An 18640-nucleotide genomic window follows, 5' to 3' on the forward strand; every position below is an offset into this window, starting at 1 on the left:
TCAATACAGCTTACTTTCTCACCTATTTCAGTGTCATCTACAAGTTTGGCAGCAGTACCTTCTATAGAGTCATAGAGATGTACAGCATGGAAACAGACCCTTCTGTCCAACCTGTCCATGCTAACCACATATCCCAACCCAATCTAGTCCCACCTGCCAGCACCTGGCCCATATGCCTCCAAACCCTTCCTATTCATATACCCATACAAATGCTTCTTAAATGTTGCAATTGTACTAGCCTCCACTACTTCCTCTGGCAGCTCATTCCATACATGTACCACCCTCTGCATGAAAACATTGCCCCTTAGGTCTCTCTTATATCTCTCCCCCCCCCCCCCCCCCCCCACCCAAACCTATGCCCTCTAGTTCTGGACTCCCTGACCCCAGGGAAAAGACTATGTCTATTTATCCTAGCCATGCCCCTCAATTTTGTAAGCCTTTAAGGTCACCCCTCAGCCTCCGACGCTCCAAAGAAAATAGCCCCAGCCTGTTCAGGCCTCTCCCTATAAGCTCAGATCCTCCAACCCTGGCAACATCCTTGTAAATCTTTTCTGAACCCTTTCAAGTTTCACAACATCTTTCCGATAGGAAGGAGACCAGAATTGCATGCAATATTCCAACAGTGGCCTCACCAACGTCCTGTACTCAATACTCTGATCAATAAAGGAAAGCATACCAAATGCCACCTTCACTATCCTATCCACCTGCAACTCCACTTTCAAGGAGCTATGAACCTGCACTCCAAGGTCTCTATCTTGGAATTAAAGTCATTTAGTAGAGATTGTAAATAGTTGGGGCCTGAGATCCAAAACTTGTGGCAACCTGCAGCACTGTGGCTCAGTGGTTAGCACTGCTGCCTCACAGTGCCAGGGACCCAGGTTCAATTCCCACCTCAGGCAGTGGTCTGTGTGGGTTTCCTCCCACAGTCCAAAGATGTGCAGGTTAGGTGAACTGGCCATGCTAATTGCCCATAGTGTTAGGTGAATTAGTCAGGGGTAAATGGGTCTGGGTGGGTTGCTCTTCGGAGGGTCGGTATGGACTTGTTGAGCCGAAGGGCCTGTTTCCACACTGTAGGGAATCTAATCACTTCTTGCCAACTGGAAAAAAGACCCATTTATCCTGATGATCTATCTTAGTTAGCAAATCCTCTATCCAAGCTAGAAGCTGTTTTATAGCTAGGGTTCCACAAAAACCCTTTCAACTGGCTTCAAGTCATCCAGGTAGCCAAGGTAATAAACCTTGAAATTAGATGATTGAACTTTAGTTGTAACTACATGAAGCCTTATCAAGAACTCTTCACTTTACTAGAACTTCACTCAAACTTTAAATCACTTAAAGGTATCACATCTGTCATAAAAACAATTCTTAATCTTTTCATGTGAAATAAATGAGAAAATAATTACATTATTCTTAGGGTGAATGAATGAGAATAAATATCCTGTGTCAATAAGGTTAACATTCAAAGGACTTGATGTAGGGATAATTTAATTGGGATACTTACTTTATGGTCAGTATTTTTGTACTTTAGAACCAAATCAGTTTGCCAGCATCTTGTGAAATTGTCAATGTCAGTTCATTTAAATAGAAACCAGATACATAACATTCCATTCTATCACTATATGTAACGTGCATATTAAAAATCAAAATTCCGAGAAAGTCATTAATTACAAATAACTTATGAGCAAACTTTTTTTTTGTACTTGTGGCACTCTCAATTGGAAAATTTTATTCTATGAAAGTAAACAATTTGTCAACTTATGGTAAACATTTTCTATTATGAATAATGCAAATTTTGTTCACAAGTTTATAAAAACATGTTTTTCATTTAAATTACTGTCACCTGGCAGTTCCACAAAAATTGACTACACATTTGATTATCAGACATGCAACATGCATTGTTATAAAATACTTTTAACAGTCTGGTAATAATACAATAAACACTGAGGAACTAAATGTGAATTCTGACCCTAAATTAGAAAACAAAATATTGGGCATCAATGGCAGGGTTAAGACATGGAGAAAGATTGGCTTAAAAAAAATGAAATATTTTGTCAAATGATGTGTATTTTCCAACTTTCTTTTAAAAAGCCATGGTTTTAACACTTTTAGGTTGTCATAAAGTCCCTCAATTAACAATGATTTTCATTTTTAAAGTTAAGGAAAGCATACTGTTCAATTTTCCATATAACTAATATAATGAACGTAGGTTGAACATTGGAGATTAATTTCACCAAATAAGTCTTTACATTATAATTGTCAAAAATATAACCTCACACTCAAGAACGATGAAACTCCGGTGTTACCACATAAGGTAGTCACACCTAAGAACTGAAAAAGTTAAATATGTATACTAATATCCTTTCTGGTAAATATCATTACTTTCTTCTCTGCCAATTTAGCTGAATAAATTATGAAAAAAAATAAATTAATTAAGTGTTATTTAGTAAGTAAATTTCCAACGGCCCTTAGAAATGTTAGTTGATGTTTGTTCACCTTTTCTGTGAAATCAATTGAATGATGAGTTCCTTAACATCGTGGATATTTTTAGGGACCTGTGTTCCATCCTCGGTGACATTAGTTGCCATGAGGAAAAGTTTTTGTTCATAATTCAGGTCATGGAGTAGAAGTTTTCTATGAAGACCAGAAATAGAAAGAGCTCCATCAAGGTCCTATGAAGAACATTGGTACAGGGATTGAAATAATGGTTACAAAGCTTTTTACTGAAGTAGTTGATGAATACAGCAAGTCTTCAGTGTTAAGTAGAAATGTGGAATTAGTCAAATGTAATAAATGCTAATTAAAAACACTAAACTGGTTATAATAGAATAATCAGCAAGATTCCATAACGGGTCACCTAGGACCAACCTTCTTGAACTCCAACAATAGAACATAAATAATGATAATGCTGTCAATGTAATACAATGGAATTTCCACACAGCCTATGTTATGACTACATTCAGAATATGTACAGTCAGGTGAGTAATGAACTGGCTAAGAAAAGTGAGAAGGGAGAAAATGTAGTTATTTCAGTTGAGACATTATGGTTAATGGTGTTTCCTCCCACCTTTCACGTAACTGTGTCACGTATCCTTTTCAAGGACTGGTGCTGAGACCACTTGTTTAAAAATTTACATGAACAGTTTTACCAAAGAAACCATTTGGGATAATGCAGGATAGAATACAGGCAAGTATTTTTGGGTGAGATATAGTTTATAGGAGCTAACCAGAATACATTGGAATGACTGATTCTGGAAGTATTAAGATTATAAATGAGAGTTTCAGTGGAAGGCAGAAGAACATAAGCAATAACAGAATTTGAAGTAGGTAGTCTTTGTAATGAAGAAGATTTGGGATGGAAAGCTATCTTCAGTGTTGGAAAGATCATCAAGTTTGTAAGCTGACCAGTTCTGTATGTGGTAATGACTGGGCGAGGGATATAATGCAGTAATGACAGTATGGAGCCTGAACCAGAAGATCAAGTAGAAGGTCTAAGTCTTCCTAATGTTTAGATAGAGGAAATGAAGGCTCTTCAAAATTGGGTGTCAGTTAAATCGCATGGAGACAACAAGAATTTAGAGCCATGGGGGAAATTGGGTAAAATTTGTAAACAAGTGGAAACTGAGCCTTGTGCTATAAGTGGGGTAACAGGAGGCAACGTGTAGATCAGGAAGAGGATAAGACCAAGGATGAAATTCTAGGGCATACCTCAAGGAAATATTGTGGTAAAAGGGAGGAAAGCTAGTTAGGATGATACATAGCTTGAAAGGGAACAACAGATAGAGGTGTTTCCATGCTTCTGCTGCACCTGTACTTCTAACTGCTTAGCAATCTGAGGTTTGAAAGGTGTTATTGAAGGAACCTTGGTAACTTCCTGCAATACGTTTTGAATATTGATCTACTCAGAGTCAATGAGGCAGAAGAGATGCAGACCGAAGGACACAGCCTTAGAGTAAAGTGAAGACCCTTTAGAATGTAGGGAAGGAGAAACTTCTTCAGCCAGAGAGTGGTTAATCTGTGGAATTCATTGCCAGATCATTGGATATATTTAAAACAGAGATAAAAGTTCTTGATTGTCAAGGGGATCAAAGGTTACAGGGAGAAAGCAGAGAATGGGGCTGAAATATCTTATCAGAATGATTGAATGGCAGAGCAGACTCGATGGGCCGAGTGGCCTAATTTCTGCTCCTGTGTCTAATGGTCTTCTGGCCAAGATCTAACTAAAAGACAGACTGAGTGGCCTACAACTGTTCTTGGGTTAAGTTGATAGATGGGTGCAGGTTGAACAGGTTGCTTTGTCCTGGATGGTGTGAACTTTCTTTGAATGTTTTTGGAGCTGCACTTCATCAGAAAAATGGGAAGTATTTCATGATACTCCAGATTTGTGCCTCATACACGGATGGATGGGTTCAGGGAGCCAGGAGGAGATATTCTTGCATTAGAACTCTCAGACCTGTTCTGGAAGCCAGAATGTTTACATGTTCAGTCCAGTTCAATTTCTGATCAATGGTAACCTCCAGAATATTGACATTAGAGAATCGGTGATGGTACACTACTTACTGTCTAAAAGAAATGGTTATATTTTTCTCTTATTGGAGATGGTTATTGCCTAGCATTTGTGTGGTAATGCCAATTATCAGTCCAAATTTAGATGGTGTTCATGTTTTGCTGCATTTGAACATGGACTGCTTCAGTATCAGAGTTGCAAATAGTGCTACACAATCTTTAATCATCAGTTAGACTTCATGATAGAGGGAACATCATTGATGAAACAGCAGAAGATGTTTGTCCTTGAGCATTACCCTGCGGAACTCCTGCACTGTCTGGATTAAGATTTCAATAACCACTACCATCTTCCTTGTGGCAAGTATAGTTTCAATCAATAGAAAGTTTCCTTTGATTCCCAGCGACTTCAGTTTTACCAAAGCTCCTTGATGTATTTGCTAAAATACATTCTCATGAGAGAGAGCCATGAGAGAGTGACTGCCTTTTACATCGAGACAGTATCAGCCACAAATTTGGAAAGTTGAAGAGATTCTCAGCCGATATGCTGTGTATCATACATTTTCATTTCATAGACCCTTGAGATTAATTACTTCTAGTGAGTGAGACAAGGAAGCATGCTGCTCAATAGTCCATTCTAATTTCCCCTATCCTTCCACCCGCACAATAGAAGATCTCAAACACAGATTACCTGTTTATTTGCTAATAACACTAGTGGCAGCAATAGATCTTCTTTGAGCAGCCGATGCAGCTCCTGTCCAGCAAGAGGTAAACGTTCTTGGTCTGCAGAATCCACCACATAAATCAACATGTGTGCTTTGTTCAGATATAGATTCCAGTATGAGCGCAAGTTGCAGCTACCACCAACTACAAAATAAAAATGGATCTTCAAGAATTAAATGCTGCAGTTTTAGATTTAACAATAAAACAGAAGTTTTTAAGCAAAGGAAAATGAAGATAAAATATAATAAGCCAAACTATGTAATTCAAATTTAAAGGTTTTCAAATATGGTAAAATGTAAGCCCATTAATTATTAAAATCCTCCTGTATAGTAATCACACTGGAGAGAATTCCCTTCTCTTTCACATCAATAGTGCTTAATTTAACTGCGACTTCAATGCCCCATCTTGAGAACCTGATAGGCTCTTTCTGCAGTCTTTATGCATTTAATGTAGACTTTCTCAACTTCACATAAACCCTTCGGATTTTAACCAAACACTTCTGGTCTGGAACTTTTAAACTAAGCTCCTTACGATGAGGAAACCTTTTTCTCAAAAGTCTTAAACTACCTTCCTTTCCCAGGAGCAAATGTTTTAAATCCAGCTTTAGCAAAGACTCCTGCAAATCTGCCCAGACTGAAACAGAAAAAGTTTTTTTTTTCTAGAGAATAAACAAACAGATCTCCAACCTTGTAAATTGAACCTAATGTAAAACTGTTTACTTTGTTTGCTGTTAAACTCTTTAAACTCTCCCCTAATTATTCAAGAGAGAAACCTCCTGGAGAGTACTGTTAATCACAATTGGCTACAGAAATACTTAAAAGCTAATCATTATACCCCTTCAGATACATAGAAAATCCACTAATTCAAATCCTATATTAAAAATATAGATAAATCATACACTTTACATCACATTGCATTCAGGCGTGTTAGGGCATTACAAGTCAAGGTATATCAGTTTGCGCCAAGATATAGCCTGTCAAATTTTGGATTAACTGAAATTTATGGAAACTGCAAGGCTAACCAGGAGAGCAATGGAATAACTGAGCCTGCAATAATGCACGAATCCGAAACTCTGGATCGAAGCTCATTTCATCCTGACACATTGACCGGGATGATAATGGAATTATTGCTGAGGGCATCAGGCTGTGAATCCTCAATCTTGCCGATATTTACTGGAAAACTTTCACCTAAAGACAGCTGAATAGTTCATCCCAGTTTTTGTTGCAAAGAAATCCATGATCTCCTAGCACTCACTGGAGGTTAATATACTATTGAATAAATAGAGAATGGTAGAATAATGGAGCCCCTATGTTTGTCATTCAGGATGGTCCTACAGTAATGGCCAATTTTGAAAAATGATACTGAGGTCTGAAGTGAGAGTTTAACATGATCAAGACAAATCTAGCTAAGCTGGTTGTTTGTCAATATATGTAATGTAAGCCTTCAAATGCAACAGAACCCATATACAACAAATTTTCATAAATATAATTGATGTGAATGACCATTTTATAAAGTATGTTTATCTATATTGAAATTAGTAGGGGTAATCCAGATTTTGATTTACTGCATTATAAATGTTTTACATCACAGCTATCTTTTGAAGAACAGAAACTTAAGAATTCAACAGAACCCACACCCCTTACAGCCAGATGTTAACAGTCTCCCTTTCAAATGCTTCCCATTATGGTTTAAACTATTCAAGAGATTAAATTTGGATATTTCTTAGGTCTATGAATACATGAATATTTCACATGGATCACATTAATCAACTTTGACAGTTCATTTCTAAACATAAGCAAAGGCATCAAGAGATGTTTTTTTCAAAATGATGCTTCGAATTTGACATGATGGCTCAGTTACTTGCAATGACAATATCTGCCAAAGAGACAGTGGACAGTTGTGTAAAAATACAGACTGAAAGTTTATTTTGCCTATGTAGGTTAATTGAAATTACAAATCAGAAATTCTTATTTTGACACAAAGCTAACTACAGTTTACTTGAAGGGGATCAGCTATCTGTTCACTCCTCAAACAATCCCATATCTTTTATTCAAGTCAAAGCTGCCCTCTCTATCCTCATTCAATACTGATAGCACATATTAGAGTCATCAAATTTTACAGCACAGAAAAATGCCATTCTAATCCCATTTTCTAGCATTTGATCTTTAGCCCTATATTGGATTAGTGGTGCTGGAAGAGCACAGCAGTTCAGGCAGCATCCAACGAGCAGCGAAATCGACATTTCGGGTAAAAGCCCTTGGCAACACAGGTGCATATCTAAATATTTCTTAAACATTAAAAAAGTGTTTCTGCATCTACCACAATTACAAGCAGTTGGTTCCAGATTCCCACCACCCTCTGAATGAAAAGGTTTTTCCTCACATCTCCTTTAAAACTTCTAGCCCTATCTCAAATCTATGCCCCCCCGTCATTGATCCCTCCATCAAAGGAAAAAGTTTCTTCCTGCCTACCCCATGTCCCTCAATTTTATACTTCTCAATTTCTCTCTGCTCTAAAGGGAAACAAGCTCAGTCTGTCCAATCTCTCTTCAACCTGAAACACTCCAGCCCAGGCAACAATCCTTGTAAATCTCTCTGCACCCTCTCCAGTGCTGTGACATTCCTCTTATAAATCCGTCCTATAAATGTGGATTTGTATTATATGGCAAACTGACCCTCACTTTTTGATTGAACCATAAAGATTTACATGATACCAACAGTACCCTCCATATAGCTCAACAGTTGCATGAAAGAAAAGCACACAAACCCATCTGCTTTTGGAAACTGACAGTTATAGTGCCACCAGAAAGATCAACACAATAATAAGATTGTGTAAATCTCTATTGATGGGTTACATACACCGTACAGGTCATTCTGTTATAACACACGTTTCGTTCATGCAAGTTCACTGTAATGCGATTGACAAATTGGGGAAACTTTCTAAAGTGCAAACTTTTAAAACGTGTGTTGGCTGTAATGTGATTACGTCACCAACACTAAGTGCTGTTTCTAAAGCGCAATTTTTCTATAATGCAGGGTTGCACAAGAATGCAATCATGTTTTAGAAGAATTATCTGTAGTTTGTATACTATGGTTAAAAATATATAATTGCATGACTATATGTTATACCAGTCAAATACCTGCATTTTTTTAAAAAGGCTAAAGTCGTTACACTTGTGATTCTATTTCTCCAATGTCTTTTCAGTATTTATATTAATATTTATTTCTTCCAGATGTCAGATCAGTAGGAGTCCTGCATCTTCATGGGCTGACATCGATAATTAAGATGTGTATATTCCAAATATGCTATCACAATCCATATATATATATATGTGCAGTTACAATTATGTTCTATTTTCCTGTTTTCTGCCTGTGTAAGTTTTTTTTTAAATTCAGAAGATTCAACTAATTCAGCTAATCTTAGTGAGAAAGAAGGACAAGGTGTCTATCTGCAGATTACCTAGTCAAAACAAAAGAGGTGCTTTAAACAATAAGAAATCAGAAAATTGCCTTGCACAAAACAGCAAAAAACTATTCACAAATAATCACTGACATGAACACAATTCCCTACTTTTCATCACTTTTTTAAAAACAGATTTACAACAGAGATTAGGAATCTTAGTGATGCACGTGTCAGAAATTTTTAAAGCATCTTTACCATTGAAAATATTCAAACAAACTTTGCAGAAATGTAATAAAAAATAAACAAGTATTGAGTCAAAATAGTATCTATTTTGAACATGCACAAGGTTGACTTCACACGGTGGTGACACTGACCACAAACGCAGCCTATCAACAGCAAATAAATTACCCGATAACTTCTACATCAATCAAGCAAGCTAAATCTCTCAGGTGATGTTGTAACCTAAATTATCCCCCTCACAAATATTTTAGTGAATAATTGTTTAGTTTTAGATATCTCCAAAGCCTCTGCCAATGTTTGACACTGCGCACCTCAAAATAACTTATCACATACGATCTCCAACAACATTCTAAATTTTAAAAAAGGCACTGCAGATGCTAGAGATCAGAAACAGAACTCTTCTTGACACTGACATTTTTTTGTTCAAATGCATTGTGGTATTTCATTTTCTTTTTCATTAACTCAAATGGTTCTCAATGAACTTATCCCTTTTCATTATTAATAACTTTACAAATTGATAATGCCTTCAACACTTTTCCGAAGAATTCAATGTTGCATTCAGCAGCTTCGTTCATTGACCATACATTCAGTGTATGTAAAACAGCCATTTATCCCTCAATACCCAAATCACTATATTTGGAGTCCTGTTCTGCTTAATGGAAGAAAGTTCTCCTTCAGCTCTTCAGAAATTTAGTTTCTTACCTCTCTCACTTGTCTTACTAGCATCAGTACTTTTGAAGTTCCACCACTACCTTTTCATTTGTCGCATTCTTGGATATTTTCTAGTCAACCCGTTTAGATAAGTTATTGTGTACCTCTGGAGGAGGTAACCTTGCAATCAATTCTGATCTCAAAAACACTGCCGTATCTTCACAGTTTTCTCCAAGAAGCTGTTTTTCCTTCTTTGTGCCAAGTACTTTTTTTGTTCAGGGCTTGAACTATGCTCCAATATCTTAGAAAACTCTTTCAGAATTCTCAAGCATGTATGGAAAGACCTGGTCATCTGAAATGTAATTTTTTTTTAAACCTCTAATCTTTCTGTCAAACATTTATTTGGCTATCTTAAATAATGAATATCATTATGTACAAGGTTAACTGTTCCTTCCAAACTAAAAATTTCCATTTTGCCAATTTTTCCTGCTCTTTAACATCAATGTTGAAATTAATTAAATGTACCATTTATCAGAAAAAGCAAAGTTGTACACTGTTTACCTTCCTACAACTTAGACTTGTAAAAACACATTTTGGCTTCACCAATCACTGGTATTTTAGCTCTTCGCTGAATGATGTGATGTAACCTTTCAACTTGACTCCTCAATTATATTTTGCATCTTATTATCAATTTCACCTGGCAGGATTGTTAAAACTCAATCCATTTCAATCCCATAACTTTTCCAGTAGATGACAACAATTTGTACTTGTATTGCACCTTTAAAATAATAAATTATTCCAAGACACTTCTTGGAGCATTGTAAAACAAAGTAAAAATAACATACAGTACATTACATAGAAGACATCAGGTCAGGTGAACAAAAGCTTAGACAAAGAAATATGTCCTAAAAAAAGCTATTTTTAAAAAAGACAACTCTTCTTGATCATACAGCCTGTTACAGTGCTGAATGAAAAATATTATACTCACTCTCAAGGAAGTTCAATTTACAACCTTCTGTATGAATGCAGACTGCATTAAAGCCTTGGGTGGGTGATGTACTATGCTTCACTGTGTGAGTAGCCAAACAGTTGAGAATGCTGGATTTCCCAGCACCATCTAAACCAAGAACCAGAATCTGCTTTTCTCTGGGCTGACTCTGTTTGAAAAACAAAACAGCCTTTGCAATCAAGTAAAAACAAGGCAAATCTATTAAACCACAAGATGTAGTGCATAAAAACTAGCTAAGTAACTTGGGGACAGAGCTTAGAGGAGAGATGATGCTTTAGAAATTGGTTCTTCCATCATAAATATACTTTAGAAATGCAAACCTTAACATACCTACTGTGAAATGCTTTAAATTTATCCCACTTTCATTACTTAAACTTACCATTCCCTTAGAGATAATTAACACTAGATGCTGAGACATGTTATGGATTATTTTGTATCCAACAATGTAGAGATTGTATAAAAGTCTCTGTTCAGCCACACAACAGATTAAGCCAATAAATACAGCAAACATTGCACAGGATTTGTGCCACAGTTCTATCCTGCACGGCACAGAAAGAAAAAAAATACCTAATGCCATTGTTTGCTTTTCTTCCACTACAAGTTATATTGTGTTTGAATCCATGCCTTCCCCTCCATTTATAAAAAGGAAAACAATAAAGAAATTTTAAAATTTTAAAGAGAAAGGTTCCAAAGTATGAAAAGAAAAATAAATCTGTTTTAAAATAATGAGATAGGTTGTAAGTCTTTCAACTTTTCTCCTCAGCTTCTCTATAATCAATTTATTGCTGAGGATATTTTCCACCTGCATTTAAGCAAAATCAAAGGAAAAAAGAAAGAAATGTGAGAAAGGAAGTGAAATTACAATTGAAAGAAAATTTTCCTGAAAGCAAGTAAATGTGCTGGGAGCTGTGGAGTTGAAAGATAGACATGAATATTTAAAACAAAGACAGACAATTGAGTTTGAGCTCCGAAAACTGCTCTGGTGGTTCAGTTCAAAACTGTGTTCCTTCATGCTGAACTAGGCCACAGATTTTCCCTGATTACTTTCAATTTATAGAATTAAAAATGATGAAAGTACAAAGGTGACCATTTAGCCTATTGTCTAGATTAGAATGGTGCTGGAAAAGCACAGCAGTTCAGGCAACATTCAAAGAGCAGTAAAATTGACTTTTCGGGCAAAAGCCCTTCAAGTTGTACTCCTGATGAAGAGCTTTTGCCCAAAACATAGATTTTACTGATCCTCGGATGCTGCCTGAAATGCTGTGCTTTTCCAGCACCATTCTAATATAGACTCCAGTTTCCAGCATCTGCAGTCATTATTTTTACCCATTTAGCCTATTGTGTCTATTCCAGCTCTCTACAAGAGCAATTCAGCTAGACCAACTTCGAATTTCTTCCAGTTGGCTGCTTATCTAGTTGCCTTTTGAAAGCCATGATTAAAACAGCCTCCATTACTCTCTCAAACTTTGCATTCCAGAACTAGTATGCTGTGGAAATACTTTTTCTCTCTTGTGTTCATTGACAAAATAACCATTCATCTTAAAATTAATGTCATTTGCTTCTTGATCTTCCTGCCAGTGTGAACAATTTTTCTGCTTAGATCCTTCATGACTTTGAGCATTATTCTGTTGAATCTCCTCTCAAGCTTCTCTTCTCTCCTTACTTTTGTACTCTATCCCTCTATGTCTGAAACAGTTTCCCCATGTCTTTTTAGCCACTTTATCAATCTGCCCTGTCCCCTTCAACAATGTGTACATGTATCTCAAAAGCTGTTCCTGAAGCCCCTTTAAAAATTGGACTCTTTATTGTATATAATTCCATTCTTCCAAACAAAATATGCCACTTTACACTTCTCCGTATTAAATTTCAACTGCCACATGTCCACCCATTCCATCAGTCTATTACCACTTAAATTTTGTCACTGTCCTCCACACAGTTCACAATACTTCCAAGTTTTGATTCATCCGCAAATTTTGAAATTGTACCCTTTTGCATTCAAGGTGAAAGTGAGTACAGCAGGTGCTGGAGATCTGAATCAAGATTAGTGTGGTACTGGAAAAGCACAGCAAGTCAGGCAGCATCTGAGGAGCAGGAAAATCGATGTTTCAGGCAAAAGCCTTCCATCAGGAATGAGGCTGGCAGCCTCGTATGTAGAGAGATAAATGGGAGAGGGGAGTGGAGAAAGAGATGACTGCATCGGCGCCACCTTGTGCTCCCATGAGGAGGCTGAACAGTTCATCAACTTCACCAACACACTCCACCTTGACCTTAAATTCATGTGGACCATCTTTGACACCTCTCTCACTTTCCTGGACCTCCTTCTCCATCAACGGTGACCGACTCAACACTGGCATTTTCTACAAACCCACCAACACCCACAGCTACCTGAAATACACCTCCTCCCACAAAAATGCTATCCATTTTTCCCAATTAAGTCACATCCATCGCATCTGCTCCCAGAAGGACCAGTTCCACCACAGACCACACCAGATGGCCTCCTTCTTTAAAGACCACAACGTCCCCACCCACATGGTTGACGATGCCCTCCAGCACATCTCATCCACGTCCCGCACCTCCGACCTTGAACCCCACCCCGCAACTGCAACAAGAACAGTGCCCCACTGTCATAGAGTCATAGTGATGTACAGCACAGAAACAGACCCTTTGGTCCAACTTGTCCATGCAGACTAGATAGCCCAAACCAATCTAGCGCCACCTGCCACTATCCAGCCCATATCCCTCAAAACCCTTCCGATTCATATACCCATCCAGATGCCTTTAAATGCTGCAATTGTACCAGCCTCCACCACTTCCTCTGGCAGCTCATTCCATACACACACCATCCTCTGCATGAAAAGGTTGCCCCTTAGGTCTCTTTTATATCTTTCCCCTCTCACCTCTTGTTCTGGACTCCCACACCCCAGGGAAAAGACTTTGTCTATTTATCCTATCCATGCCCCTCATGATTTTATAAACTTCTATGGAGTTCACCCCTCAGCTGCCGATGCTCCAGGGAAAACAGACCCAGCCTGTTCAGCCTCTCCCTACAGCTGAAATCCTCGAACCCTGGCAACATCCTTGGAAATCTTTTCTGAACCCTTTCAAGTTTCACAACATCTTTCTGATAGGAAGGGGACCAGAATTGCACACAATGTTTCAACAGTGGCCTAACCAATGTCCAGTACAGCCACAACATGACCTCCCAACACCTGTACTCAACACTCTGACCAATAAAGGAAAGCATACTAAACGCCTTCTTCACTATCCTATCTACCTGCAACTCCACTTTCAAGGAGCTATGAACCTGCACTCCAAGGTCTCTTTGTTCAGCAACACTCCTTAGGACTTTACCATTAAGTATATAAAAGCTGAAAATGTGTTGCTGGAAAAGCACAGCAGGTCAGACAGCATCCAAGGAACAGGAGAATCGACGTTCCTGAAGAAGGGCTTATGCCCGAAACGTCGATTCTCCTGTTCTTTGGATGCTGCCTGACCTGCTGTGCTTTTCCAGCAACACATTTTCAGCTCTGATCTCCAGCATCTGCAGTCCTCACTTTCTCCATTAAGTATATAAGTCCTGCTAAGATTTGCTTTCCCAAAAATGCAGCAACTCACATTTATGTAAATTACACTCCACCTGCCACTTCTCAACCCATTGGCCCATCTGATCAAGATCCCGTTGTAACTGGAGGTAACCTTCCTCGCAGTCCTCACCTTCTACCCCAACAATCTCAGCAAACATCACATCATCCTCCGCCATTTCTGCCACCTCCAAATGGACCCCACCACCACAGATATATTTCCCTCCCCACCCCTATCTGCTTTCCATAAAGACCATACCCTCCATGACTACCTCATTAGGTCCACGCCCCCTAATAACCCACCCTCCCCCCCTCCTGGCATCTTCCCCTGACCCTGCAGGAATTGCAAAACCTGTGCCCACACTTCCCCCCTCATCTCCATCCAAGGCCCCAAAAGGAGCTTTCCACATCCAAAGTTTCATCTGCACGTCATTTACTGTATCCGTTGTTCTCGATGCAGTCTCCTCTACATTGGGGAGACAAGATGCCTACTTGCAGAGCACTTCAGAGAACATTTCTGGGACACCCGCAATCAACCCCATCACCCCATGGCCAAACACTTCAACTCCCTCTCTGCCAAGGACAAGCAGGTCCTGGGCCTCCTCCAGCGCCATTCCCTTACCACTCGACGCCTGGAGGAAGAACATTTCATCTTCCACCTCGGGACCCTTCAACCCCACGGCATCAATGTGGATTTCACCAGTTTCCTCATTTCCCCTTCCCCCACCTTACCTCAGTTCCAACCTTCCAGCACAGCACCATCCTCATGACCTGTCCCATCTGACAATCTTCCTTCCAACCTATCCGCTCCAGCCTCTTTTCTGACATATCACCCTTACCCCCACCTTCACCCACCTATCACACTCTCAACTACCTTCCCCCCATCCCACCGCAATCTCTCCATTCCAGAGACTTCCAGCGCCATTCCTGATGAAGGGCTTTGACTCAAAACATCGATTTTCCTGTTCCCTTTGCACCCAAGTCTAGGTAATTGACTGAAATTAAGAAAATAAAATGTGTACTGAGCCCCAATATGTACTTCCCTCTAGTCCAATAAATAATCATTCACTGCCGTACTATTTGCTGACAGCCAATTTCATAATTGCTAGCAATTTCCCTTTTCTTCCTTGGTTTAACTTTGTTGGCAAGTCTATTAAGTGTCTTTTTGAAGACCACATGCACCATTGATAAGTAACTACCCTTGTAAATCCTGTTACTTCATCAATTAACCTTCAATGCAGAGTTGATCACCATGTCACAAACTATTGTCGTATGAGATGGAAGGTGGTCTTTAACAAATTTGTGTTGGTTTGCCTTAATTAATCTAGACCGGTCTAAAGTACAGGGCAACCCTCACATCCGCGGTTTCAGTTACCAGTGGCCTGAACATACTATAGGGACCCTTCCAGAACCAGGGACTAGCAGGCTGCCAGGAAGGTAGATTTCCCATTTAAATGAATGGGTACGCTCCAATCCACGGTTGGTCTTGGAATGTATTCCCAGCAGGTATGGGGGATCAACTAGAAAGCTATAGCTTTCCCAGACTTTTATTTCTAAAAACCTCCCCAAAACTGAGGTTAAATTGACCAGCCTTTTTTTAAAAAAACAAAGTTGGAATATTTGTAAGTCTTCAATTCTCTAGTAACCTCACCATTGTTGAGGATTCCCAGGGAGACTTCCTCCTGATTTTAAACTACTGTGTGGTCACTATCTATAATAGCTCTAAACTGACAGGGATCAGAAATATACTCAGGAATTATGATGGAGTAGTATAGGATATTGACAATAAAATATGACCTGTATTTACAAAGGTATCAGGCTGCTGCTTGACTAGCCTGTGGGACAATTGATTAGATTCCCCAACAGTATGGAAACAGGCCCTTCGGCCCAGCAAATCCACACCAACCCTCTGAAGAGTAACCCACCCAGACCCATTTCCTTTTGACTAATGCACCTAACACTATGGGCAATTTAGCACGGCCAATTCACCTGACCTGCACATCTTTGTGACTGTGGGAGGAAGCCGGAGCACCCGGAGGAAACCCATGCAGACACGGGGAGAATGTGCAAACTCCACACAGACAGTCGCCCAAGGCTAGAATCGAACTTAGGTCTCTAGCGCTATGAGGCAGCAGTGCTAATCACGAGCCACCATGCCGCCTCTTAAAGAAATGCAGGCTCGTCTGGGATTTGAACCCACGATCTCTCGCAAGTCTACATAGTAGAAGACCCAAAGCGAGAATCGTACCCCTAGACTAACGAGCCACAAAACCACATAATTCTCCTAAAATAGTTTTCCAGACGACATTTAAACTATCTTCATTGAAATTCTCCATCGCCTACTTCAATTATTTCCTCAAAACATTAAATCAGGCACAACAGATCCTTTACGAATCTATATTAGCTTTCTCTAATCAGCCCAATATTCTTTAAGTGCCCAATCATTCCAACTATAGATTGCAATTTCTTCCCTAGTTCTACATTGCCAACCCACTGCACTCACGTTATCAGAACACTTTCTTTTCAAGACAAGTAAATAAACAGAATGATCGTTTACTCATTTCATAATTTAACTTTGGCATTTTCATCATCCTCTGTAGACAAAATACTACTAGAATAAGAAATTTTAATTCAGGAATGAATAGGTATTTTAAATAAATATAAACAATTAACATATATACCCAGCTAAACTGAATGAAGTCTGTAGTTGTCAAACACTAAAACATAATAAGAATACAAGAACTAGGAACAGGAATAGGCAACTCATCCCCGAGCCTGCTCCAACATTTAATGTGATTATGGCTGATCTCCTCTCAATTTGCACTTCAATTTCCTGTCCCCCTCTCCATAATCCTTGGACCCATTACTAAAATAAAGTCTTTCTTCTCCTTAAAATTATTCAATGCGCCAGCATCCACCCCACTCTGAGGTAGCAAATTCTCCTTTGAGAGAAACAATTTCTCCTCAGCTGTTTTAAATCTGCTACTCTTTATCCCACAACTGTGAACTCTCATTCTAGATTGCCCCAAATGAAGAAACATATTTTCTACGTCAACTTTATCAATCCCCTTTAGCATTGTAAGTAACTCAATTAGATCTTCTCTCATTCTTCCAAATTCCAGAGAGTATAGGCCTCAACTACTCATTCTGTCTTCATAAGACAAATCCCTCACCTCTGGAATCAATCCAGTGAACATCCATTGAACTGCCCCTAATACAACATCATCCCTCCTCAAGGAAGGGAGCAAAATTGTACAATACTTCAGGTACAGCATCACTAATACCTTGTAGAGAGTTCAGCAACAAATTCCACTTTTATACTCTATTTCATTAACAATAAATTCCATTTGTCTTCCTTATTAAAGTGCTTTACCTGTGCATTAATTTTCTGCAACTCATGCACAAGGACACCCAGATTCTTGGGAACTGAAGCGTTCTCAAATTTCTCTACATTTAAAGATAATAAGAAGTCTTCCCACTCCTCCAACCAAAATTGATAACTTAAACTTCACTTGCCAAATTTTGGCTTATTCACCTAACTGACTCTAATTTGCAAACATTGTTTAATCAATACTGCTAATTTGTTGTAACTTTCATAGAATCCCGATAGGTGTGGTAGCAGACCATTTGGCCCATTGAGTCCACACCGACCCTCCGAAGAGCACCCCACCCAGACCCACGCCCTACCCTTTAACCTTGCATATACCTGGACACTATGGGCAATATACCATGACCAAATCTACCCAACCTGCACATCTATGGACTGTGAGAGGAAATCGGGGAGAATATCAGTGTGCAGTTTGCACAGTCACTCGAGAGTGGGAGTTAACCCGCGTCCCTGGCGCTGTGAAGCAGCAGTGCCGTCTCTCACGACTTAAATACATTCAAAACAAATGCAGTTAAAACAATTTTAATTCTGAATTTCGGTAAACCAAAACAAGATCATTTATGTAACCTACACCTCCAAAGGAGTTCATCATTCCTCAGTGGATTACAGCCGGAGATTCTTTAACTCCGTTTCTGTCTGACCCTGCTAATGCCACCGGAGAAGTGGCTGAGAAGGAGGTCGCTCAGCGAACAATGTCTGTCCCACCTCTTTCATAGGACACTCCAAAAGCATCTTTCAGTTTAATTCTTTGACCATCTCCTTCAATGAATAACGTCTGCCTTGAGCTACTCTTTGTTATAAACATTTAGTGTTCTCATAATCTGCAAAAATGTATGCTACAAATCTCAATCTTAATAGGATTTGATATCAACAGCTGCCAGTTCCTGTTTCCTCCTTACGCACGAGATAAGTACACGAACCGAACCAGTTCTCTTTTTACCTCTTGGAGAAAGCTGTACTCTTCCTCAGAATGCCGCCTGCTGCCGCTGAAATACTTCCACGAGATGAACATAATGCTACCCAAGATTGCAACTAGGGTCCCTATTGCAGCCCCAATATGCCGCAGGTGTGACATTGCTCCCAGGTTGATCGCTGAGTTACCGTGGTAAGGAACGTCCCCTCGCTCTGGATCCTGTCAGCACTTAA

The 18640-nt window shown here is 39.2% G+C and overlaps 1 protein-coding gene across 1 annotated transcript; it reads right to left on the reverse strand.

Moving 5' to 3' along the window:
- Positions 1–1415: 1415 nt before the first annotated feature.
- LOC140492126 (ADP-ribosylation factor-like protein 9) lies at positions 1416–18639 on the reverse strand. Its single transcript, XM_072590912.1, has 4 exons — positions 18435–18639; positions 10505–10673; positions 5192–5367; positions 1416–2669 (listed from the first exon to the last, which is right to left on the reverse strand). The coding sequence occupies exons 1-4, from the start codon at positions 18567–18569 to the stop codon at positions 2490–2492; spliced, it is 660 nt and encodes a 219-aa protein (XP_072447013.1). The 5' UTR covers positions 18570–18639; the 3' UTR covers positions 1416–2489.
- Position 18640: the final 1 nt, after the last annotated feature.

Source organism: Chiloscyllium punctatum, chromosome 20, assembly GCF_047496795.1.
Source record: "Chiloscyllium punctatum isolate Juve2018m chromosome 20, sChiPun1.3, whole genome shotgun sequence".
NCBI classification, from domain to species: domain Eukaryota; kingdom Metazoa; phylum Chordata; class Chondrichthyes; order Orectolobiformes; family Hemiscylliidae; genus Chiloscyllium; species Chiloscyllium punctatum.

What these genes read in the sequence shown, in the direction of transcription:
- LOC140492126 (XM_072590912.1), bottom strand. Translation starts at nt 18,569, where the DNA reads ATGTCACACCTGCGGCATATTGGGGCTGCAATAGGGACCCTAGTTGCA. An exon ending in AGTACAGCTTTCTCCAAGAG is followed by an intron (nt 10,674 to 18,434) that starts GTAAAAAGAGAA and finishes TTTTTCAAACAG; the next exon opens with AGTCAGCCCAGAGAAAAGCA. An exon ending in TAAATTGAACTTCCTTGAGA is followed by an intron (nt 5,368 to 10,504) that starts GTGAGTATAATA and finishes TTTATTTTGTAG; the next exon opens with TTGGTGGTAGCTGCAACTTG.